At 36.0% G+C, this 10,242-nt stretch overlaps 1 protein-coding gene across 1 annotated transcript; it reads left to right on the top strand.

The window, feature by feature from the left end:
- The first annotated feature begins 721 nt into the window (after window positions 1–721).
- On the top strand, window positions 722–6,263 carry LOC116031828 (UDP-galactose transporter 1-like). The gene is made up of 5 exons (XM_031274139.1): window positions 722–921; window positions 2,150–2,399; window positions 2,526–2,733; window positions 4,994–5,225; window positions 5,786–6,263. The coding sequence occupies exons 1-5, from the start codon at window positions 811–813 to the stop codon at window positions 6,005–6,007; spliced, it is 1,023 nt and encodes a 340-aa protein (XP_031129999.1). The 5' UTR covers window positions 722–810; the 3' UTR covers window positions 6,008–6,263.
- Window positions 6,264–10,242: the final 3,979 nt, after the last annotated feature.

The raw sequence follows: 10,242 nt of genomic DNA, 5'->3' as shown, positions 1-10,242 counted from the left end.
TTTTTTTTTTTTTATATATATATATATATATATATATATATATATATATATATATATATATATATATATATATATATATATAACTTAACTTTAAATTTTAGTTTTTTAAATATATTAATCGGTTTAGCGGATTTAAACGGGTTTCGTGTCATTTCGTGTCGAAACAAACCGAATCTTGTTAAGAAAACGTGTCTATCGTGTCAATCCGCTTAACCCGTTAACCTTAAGGTGACTCTGATATCAAATTGAGTCATGTGTTCCATCCAACTAAAAGCCTAAGCTGATAGTTGAACTGCACATTTATATTTATATTATATTTATTTATGCTCACACACGAATTGCCAGGTCTAATTCTATGATATCAATGAAAGTACATCTTCACCCGTGAAATTCTATTTCCTAACTTACTGAGAATCTGTCAATTTTATTCAATTACATATTTATTTTTTGTGACATACTTGCCTTATTAAAAATCTTTTATATAGTAATGAACTATTTTTTTCTAGTAATTTGATTGTTATATTTTAAGATAACACAAAACATGCTAATTGATTTTACCAGTAAAGTAATTCACATCAAATATATTCTTTAAAAATATTTTTTTTTAAAAATTTAATTGTTGAACAAGTACAAGTGATCTAAAGCAAAACCCAAGGGGAAGGAGTGAATTAAAATAAAATTATACTCTTCATCATAAAACATAATCCTCGTGAAATGTCCGTCTAGTACTCCAGCATGCTTTTTTCCCTGCGAGAAATATAAAATCCAATACTCATATACAATTCGCATGACAGAAATTGGTAGCAAAACATGGGGGAAACTTTGCTGCGTCAATGGACTATGATTCGATCCATAATTGCCATCCTTCAATGGTGGTTCTTCAATGTTGCCGTCATCATCATGAACAAGTGGATCTTCCAGGTTCCTCTCTCTCGCTTCTACTGCAGTTACCAATTTTCCATCTTTAATGTCTTCTACTGTTGTTTCCATGGTCAGATCGGAAATTATTAATTTAGTTCACTTGTATTTTTCCTTTAGCAATTCATTTGTATATTTCATCTGAAAATTGCAATGGCGACACACATACACACATTTTGTGTGTGTATGACATTTCATTTTGAACAGTTCAATAGATTTTTAGCTTTGGGTGTCAATTTTGGTTTGAATCTATTAAGTGATCCAGGCATGGTTTTGTTAAAATTCCCGCAAAAGAAAAAGAGAAAGGATAGGATAAATGGTGAGAGAAAGAAAAAAGGAAAGTGGGTGGAAGTTTTTTATTTATGTATTTTTTTTCCCTCCTTGACAAAAGTTAGACTGTTAGAGTGTGTTCCTTGTTCATCTTCTGTGCTGAAAGTAGTGATTATTTGTAATCATTTATGTTCATTACTTATTCAGAATTCAATGTTAATCACTTGGAAGTGAAACACATTCTTGAACTATTGTTCCCTAATATTTTCTTGCAAGTTAACCAGAAGACAATTCCAGATGTTCCTACATTGCCTGAATCACTTCTAGGAATTTCTCTCTGAGTAGAAAAACAAAATTGACAGCTTTTAATTTATAAAATACATAATGCTAATAATATCAAAGATGCTCTTTTATGCATCTCTCCTTCCTTTAACCAGTATGCATAATACTCATATTCGGAGTTGACTAAATATTCAATCTTGACTGGATCATTTTACAGAATTGCCAGAGCTTTGTGCTCCCCTATACTAGTAAAACTTAGCTTAGAAGAAAACATTCTATTCCAGTGTAATACATTCCCAAGACCTTTTGAATCAGATAACACTACATTCTTCCCACCCACCTATAATAAAGTTGATAAGGTAGATAAAACATTGTTGATCTGAGCTTCTGCTGGGGTCAATGAGTTGGTATTCATTCTAGACCCTTCCTAGTTTTGTACAATAACATGACAATTATTCCTCTTTCTACTGTTAGAATAATTTGCATATGTAAAAGGTTTCCTATGGAACAATAACTTACTGCATTACATTATTTATAATTGGTTTATTAATACCCTAATGGTCTAATAGCTAATTTCATATATGAATGCAGAACTGTAAACACTTTTCTGTATTCTTTTCCACTTTTCTAGCATTATGTCCTTATCTTTTATTTTTATTTTTTTTAAAACATGTTACAGAAACTGGATTTTAAGTTTCCCTTGACAGTATCTTGCATTCATTTTATTTGCTCGGCTATTGGGGCATATTTAGTAATCAAAGTCTTAAAGCTTAAGCCAGTTATTGTGGTTGACCCTGAGGATCGCTGGAGAAGGATTTTTCCCATGTCATTTGTCTTCTGTATCAACATTGTATTAGGGAATGTGAGCTTGAGATACATCCCCATTTCCTTTATGCAAACCATAAAGTCATTTACACCTGCAACTACAGGTGACTATTTAACTTATTGTTGTTATTATTAACTTATTATTATTATTATGATTATGATTATTGTCGTCATTGTCATCATCATCATCAATTGCATTGTTTCCTCTAACTACAATATGCTTGATGCAGTTATTTTGCAGTGGCTAGTATGGGGAAAGCACTTTGACTGGCGAATCTGGGCTTCTTTGATTCCCATTGTTGGAGGAATTCTCCTAACTTCAGTCACTGAGCTTAGTTTTAACATATTTGGGTTCTGTGCAGCACTAGTTGGTTGTCTTGCTACTTCTACCAAAACTATTCTTGCTGAGTCTCTGCTGCATGGGTACAAATTTGACAGGTCTTTTCTCTCTCTCTGTCCCCTCCTCTCCCAGTGTGTGTATGCACATGCACGTAGTTTCGTACATACCAGAGCCTTTGATTGTTTTTAACATGGGACAGTGTGGTTTTTTATTTATTTATTTATTTTTATTTTTTATTTTTTTTTTTTTTTTTTTTAATTTTATAACACCTTTAGATATTGATGAATCTATCAAGAAATCCAATTTAGAAGTGATAATTAAGGAGGGAGATTTCAAACTTAGAAAATTCAATAAACTGATCAGGAAGATGACATGCTTGCATACACTGAAAACGTTCAATGCAAGTAAGGATAGAAGATTACATGTGCTACATGACTGAATTGGTACCCCTTGTCCAGACAAAATATTGACACTGCTCCCCTGTGGTTAAAAGCATAGTTATTATGATACATATGTAAATTATTATGATTATTAGAGTTGAAGTAACTTCAGTAACTTTACCTTATGATCCAATGATTGGAATACTTGATAATTTTCATACATCTCAAAATGTAAGTTCTACATTGGATCAGTGTCACTATCATTTTTATCCATGAAGAAAAATAAAATACTCATTATTTCTCCTTTCTTTGATGTTGATGAATGCTAGTGTCTTTGTAGCACTCACAGGTTGTATTTCTTTATTATATATACAAATTAGCACACCTGATTATATATGGAGAGATTTTGTTATACATTATTACACATGCATTCATTTATTTGGATTGAACCATTACTTTGGAGGCTTTGTTTGATTTCCAAAGTTAAAATATGAATTAAAAATATTAGAACATTTGACTCTTTCAGTGAAAATGAAAATAGCTCTCTTCTCCCATGCCGTAATCTCCTTGATTATGTCATTAACTGGTAGAATTTTATGAGTCCTTTTAATATCAGTAACATATTAAAGTCAAATTACTGGACTTGTACAAATTCAAGATCTGTTTACATATTGCAATGTTTTCCAAAAGGAACACTCTTTGTTTCTTATTATTTTATACTCTATACTACTTAACTTTGACAATTTGAATGACCTATATGGCTATATGCTAGATAATGTTTGGTTATATATTTTACTTCTTACTTTGGACATATTCACGGACATACTTGAAAATTTTTCACCGTTACTATTGTTGTTGTTGTTGTTATTTGTTTATATTTTTTTATTTAACATTTCCTTTACAAAACTTGGCAGCCTCTGACATGAAGAGTAAATTTTGAAAAAATTAATTATTTTAGTGCTTTTTGTAATGTGTTTGGTTAAAACAATAGTGCCATCTGCTTTTCTACGTCTTACCATTGATGTTGGACAATTGGAAGGAAACAAATGTAAAGGTAACATCGGAGAAAGGATTAAGGAGACTTGGATGAAACCAAGAACAATAAAATGTTAGGAGTTTTCAAACTAACTTAATCTTCTGGCATAGGACTCTCTCTGTCCCATAAACGTTGTCCATAGTTTCTTTTTATTATGGCCCAGTGTTGTTTGTATTCTTAAAATAAACACCACAAACAATTCTACTTTGTAATATTACCTTTCTAATAGAAGCCAAAGAGTTAGCTATATGTGTACATAAAATAGGACAACCTTTTTGGAATGGAGGGAGTATTAGTTTAGAGATCTGAAGAAGGCATCAGGGATTTGGTGAAGCTTTGGCCTTTTTCTTTTAAAATTTAGTCTCTGTTTTTCCTTGTATGTGGTTGATTTCACTTGTATCAGTTTGAAGTCAAAAAACAAGATTGTAACTTTTGTTTTGGTTGACTTGTATTATTGAACGTTATTTACGGCTGACACTTTCACAAGAGAGAAGACCCTTTGACCTGATAATATTAGGTGTTGGCAAGTGTTGGTGGTACAAGTTAGACACTTTATGAAAGACATCAAAACGAATGCATGGATTGCACAAGGAAATGAATGGAAAGGCTTCTGTTGTGAGTTGTGACGCATTGAAATATTCTAGATTCTTGCATCAAAATTTGCATTCTGTGTATTGCTTTCTCCCTTTCAACTTTTTCTCAAAAGACAAGCTAGTCATCATACCTGAAACTTAATGTGAAGGTTGCCTTTTCTTTCAGTTCCTAACAAGTTTTGTATTCAGTAGGTTCTATTTATGTATTGGCCTTTTTAGGTTATTGCTTTACTTCTAATACCCTATTGAACATGATTCTTTATAATTTCTTCAATTGTCATTGCCTGTTATCTAGTTTTCTTCTGTGTTAATGATACCTGTTCACTGACATTGATTTACTTTACTCTAGCATAAATACGGTATTCTACATGGCTCCTTATGCAACAATGATCTTGGCAGTACCAGCTTTAGTATTAGAAGGATCCGGGGTCATTGAATGGCTAAACAGTCACCCCGTACTTCTTCCGTCACTTGCTATCATTATTGGCTCCGGAGTGCTGGCATTCTGCCTCAACTTCTCTATCTTCTACGTCATCCACTCTACAACTGCTGTCACATTTAATGTTGCTGGAAACCTTAAGGTTACATTCGACCTCTATTCTCCTATTGCATTTTCAGATTTTCTGGTACATGTTGTTCTATTTCAACTGAAACTACATGTGAAGAAAGAATTGCATGCTGAACTTGAACTAATTTATAGCTTAGAAGTAGCAAAACTGTGGACCTAAATAACAAATTTAGGCTATTCCCGAGAAATCAAGAATAGCCTAATATCAGGGGGACCCGTGGAATCGCTATTCCCCTTGTAAGGGGAATAGCTAATTCCTGGGAACAAAAAACATTACCAAACAACATAGTAGGCTTGTTACTGGGAATGCCATTCCATTCCAAACCTATTCCGTGAACCAAACTTGCTGTAATTGGTTTGTTTTAGTGGCCAAGAAAGCACATTGATGAATTTGAGGTCGTCGGTTCAAGCACTCAAAAATGTGTTACTTATTTTCATAGACTGTCATGCGCACTTCTTGTACGCATCTAGTTGCCCACATAACCACCAATCTTGATTATTAAGTGCAATGCTGATCATTGTATTCTTGTCTTTAACAAGAACATTCCCCTGCTGTACCTACTACCTTCACAGGTTGCAGTTGCGGTTACTTGCTCATGGTTGATATTCAGAAACCCGATTTCAGCCTTGAATGCCATTGGGTGCACGGTGACACTGATAGGATGTACATTCTATGGGTACGTGAGACAGCTGATCTCACAACAAACACAGGAGACTCCTCGTACTCCCAGAAGCAAGATGGAGACGATTCCATTGGTAAATGATAAATCAGAAAATAACAAAGATAAAATGTAGAGTCCTTAAAGTCTATGCACAAGGCTTGTTTCTAGGTTGATGATTATGGGTATAGAAATGCCTAAATGAGGTTCCCCTTCTATTTTTATTTTATTTAATTTTTGTTTTGTAATATTCCTATAATTCTTAATTAGGTTAGTTTTGTGAGCTTAATTTTCCAGTTTAAGTTATTGTATTTTTATGCTTGCTTTGTTTTTGATTGATCATTCATTATAGACATCATTGATTGATCGAGTCCAACAAATTTGACCTGGCTTATTTATACTCTCTAGTTCATTTGGAGTAGTAACAATTGTTCTCTTGGCATATGGGTTAAAAAAAAAAAAAAAAATATTAGCTAAATGATACACTTGATGACTTGAACTTAGCAAAAAAGTAGCGATACGACTTTTATGTGAATATTTTTTAGTCGACTTTATTTCAATGCAGTACTTGTTCATAATTGGCATAGAGAATCAGTATCGCCTCCACTGAAACTCGAACTTAGAGTGCAATAAGATATCACTAGATCGCAAGGTCTTGGGCACTTTTGAATTTATGTGAATGCTATATACATAATTTTTTTAAAAAAAAATTTTGACTAAATCTATAAAAAGAAAATGAAGATGATAAAACATAAGACGGTATATTCGAGGTATTTTCCCTATCATGTATTCTGTATTAGGTACGGATATGAACTCTATATAAAGGACCTTAGTCCTTCATGAAAGGGGGCTTTTTTCCCCTCTCTTCTCTCTAAAAGACCCAAGAAGCTATTCTCCCTCTATTCTCTTTAGATGATTCAAGAGCAATAAATAAAATGACTTCTTTGAGCTAAATTCTCTCATCTAGTATGTATTTTACATATATTGTTATACACCCAAGTACATAAGGTAATTTGTACAATCAAATGGGATCGTCTATGGGGACCCGAGCAAAGGTTCGTGTTCTCCATCCCGATTCATCTCTCGACCTGCAGTTTCTAACATAATTTCGACCTGCAGCAACAACGCATGTATTTAATTTCTATTCACTTTTTTCCACTGGGAAGGTATTGTCATTTGCATGGGGGAAACTTTAACTTTGGGAGGCAGGACTTCTCAACAACACATTGGGTCCGGCAAGTAGGAAAGTGGCAGATAATTTTAAGGGAAATATGTCAAAAATGGGGAGAGGAACTAATATCAATCCTCACGTGCAAAATGATTTTTAACATAGAGCTTAATCAAGAAACTCTCAAGCTCATAACCCAAACTGCAAATCCATTTATGTACTGATTTTGCCAACCTGACGGCATGCAAAGCAACCCAGTAGGAGACGGTGTTCATGAAGTCCAACTCCAGCGGCAGACCATATATGCAACCTCTCTGCTTCTCCCCCGGTCTCAAGAAGATTTCTACACACTAATTTCACGACCCATTTCCATGGGAAAATCGGAGGGTCCAATGTTGGTTCAAGAGCTCCAATTCTTGTAGACACACATGTGCGGATCTCTACTTGCTGCTGCCGTCGCTAACACTTGCTCTTGATGCTTCGACGGAGTAGTTCCCAGACAATGTTGGAGGATACCGGAGCTACCAGCCAGCAAAGAAGAGTAGATATAGTTAGAGGGCACATGCGTCTTTTATGTTGCTTATTAGTTGTAATCACTTTAATCCTTGTATATATTCTCCGTATTATCATACTGTAAGGACAGATTCTAATCAATGTAGTTCACCATTTTCCAGTCACTGCTTACTTCCTCCATCTTGATCTATTCACTGTATTCACATTCTAATATGGTATCAGAGCGCCGGTGAGGAAGTCATGCCGCCGCAGCTTCTGACACCGGCGAGTCGACGACGCCTGGAGATCGCTCACCTGCTCGCTCGCCTCCGGCAACAAGAGATCCGCAGAGGATCGTTACTCCGCAGAGGAGTAACAAAGTTGAAGGGGGATCCATTGATTCGAGCAATTCAATCGATTGTTCATCGACGATGGCAGCATCGGCACCGCAGTCGGCCGTTAAAGAGAAACGAATCGAGGCGGTGTTATCATCCCCTATTCAGTTATCGGACCAGATTAGGAATGTTGTCAAAGGAATTCGCCTCCTTCAAGTTGGAGCGCTCCGAGATCGGCAAACAGCTTGGCCGATTCTACGAGATGCTTCAATCCGTCGCCTTCACTAAATCAACAACAATGTTGCTCAAATTCTCCCCCTCTATCGCGAGTAGTAGCTCGTGGAGCAGATCCGCGAAGTGTTCGAGCAAAGTGCTCGTTAATTGTACATCACGGAACAGATTCGTGAAAGTTTTGAGCAAAGTGCTCACCAGTCCTCTGTTTACAGCCTTCGATCGTGCTTCATGGAGCAGATCCGTGAAGAGATCGAGCGCAGTGCTCGTCAATCCCTTGTTTGATTCAGTTTGCATTGGGAGATCGCCAGCGATTCTTATTCAAAGTTTGAGCAAAGTGCTCATCAGTTCTCAGTTTACAATTTTCAATCGGAGCAGATCCGGATTGATTTCGGACAGAGTGTTCGTTGAGTTCAAGGTGGTGAATAAAGTCCGCAGCCGTCGCAGGTTCGTCATTGCCGCCGCACTCTCTCTCTCTCTTTCATTGCATCTCGATATTATTTTTGTTAAATAGGATGGATAAGGAGAAGGCTCACGTTAACATTGCGATCATTGGCTATGTTAACTCTGGTAAGTCGATCACTACTGGTCACTTGATCTACCAGCTTGGAGGAATTGACAAGCATGTTATTGAGACGTTTGAGAAAGAATATGGTGATAAGCCTGTGAATAATCTGAGCAGTGCGAATTTGGATTGTGCTAATGATGAATCCAAATTTGGATCCAGAAGTGGAGTTCTTCTATTTCATGAGAATAATCAAGTTAAAGTTCAGGCCAAATCGGAAGATGAGATTCTCAATGTTAAGCCACAGTGGAAGGTTAATTCCATGCCTTCTGATTTTCAGCAAAGGAAGATTCATGTGATTAATGGAAAGGTGACGCTTGAGTGGCCGGTTATTGTCAAGCAATTTGCTGCTGAAGAAATCTCTGCTTAGGTCTTGAGAAAGCTTGTGGATAATGCATCAAAGTTTTTGAATGACATAGTTACCAAGGCTGTGTTAGGAACATAATGTATTAGGTTTTGATGATACCAAAAATGTAATTTAGAATCCCCTAAAGTCTCGAAAGATAGGAATCAATGTAAGTTCGACAAGTAAACTAAGAGCAAAAATACAACCGGGTAACTTGAGCTCAACTCGGAAAATATTTAAGCTTGAGGTAAACTTGTATGAACATCTTAGAAGACTCGTGTTGTAATTTCATAGATAGATCAGTAGAAGGCACGAGACGACACTGGAGGAATAAGGGTCTGCGAGACATCAACTAAGTCTCGAGACATAAGCAGAGTTCGAGAGGTAGTACCTCTCGATACAACAATCCAGTTCGAGACATAAGCAGAATTCGAGAGGTAGGACCTCTCGATACAACAATCCAGTTCGAGACATAAGCAAAGTTCGAGAGGTAGGACCTCTCGATACAACAATCCAGTTCAAGACATCATCTTTGGTCTCGATAAACTGACACTTCTCCAAAAGGTTAAATGACAGTCAGGAAGCATGAATAAAGTTTGGAGAAGAAGAATATCATGGAGATAAAATATTAAGGAGGTGCCAGAAGTGGATGCCACATCAGAATTCCACAACAAACGGATAGAAGGTGCACTAATCCAAAGTCGGTCTTATTCCCTAGAACGAGGATCAATGGGAATTTAAAAAGAGTAACTTGTACCAAAAGTAGCAAGTGGAGCATGGACTCAAGAAAGTGGATTATGGAATATCCACTATCAAACAAAAGGTTCAAGTTACAAGACCACTACTCCATGAAAAATGCTGAAAAGATGCAAGACCCATACACAGCATGGGAGACAAATTTCAAACGGAATAATTTTCCCTCCAACGGAATTATTCCTTAACTCTCATATAAAAAGGACGTGAAGACACAAGTTAAAAAATGGGGGAAGAAGTCTTGGTCAGAAGAAGTGAGTTCATTCTGAAAATCTTAAGAGGTGTCTAATTCAAACGTTCAAGTGCTAGTGCTCAATCTGGAATATCATCCTGATATTCAAAATAGCGAGAAAAACACATCTTAGTGTTTGAGAGAGTTACAAAGCTTAAACTGATACACATCTAGAAGGTGACCGAAGCTGCTCTACATCGAAGTTGATTCAACGATAGCTTTTGGTCAGATTGGAGCTTGTTACATTCA

This window comes from Ipomoea triloba, chromosome 10 (assembly GCF_003576645.1).
Source record: "Ipomoea triloba cultivar NCNSP0323 chromosome 10, ASM357664v1".
Taxonomy (NCBI): domain Eukaryota; kingdom Viridiplantae; phylum Streptophyta; class Magnoliopsida; order Solanales; family Convolvulaceae; genus Ipomoea; species Ipomoea triloba.
This window is presented reverse-complemented; position numbering and strand designations above follow the sequence as displayed.

Coding starts and splice junctions, on each gene's coding strand:
- LOC116031828 (XM_031274139.1), top strand. CDS start 811: ATGGGGGAAACTTTGCTGCGTCAATGGACTATGATTCGATCCATAATT. Junction 2,400..2,525: donor ATTTACACCTGCAACTACAG/GTGACTATTTAA, acceptor TGCTTGATGCAG/TTATTTTGCAGTGGCTAGTA. Junction 2,734..4,993: donor CATGGGTACAAATTTGACAG/GTCTTTTCTCTC, acceptor ACTTTACTCTAG/CATAAATACGGTATTCTACA.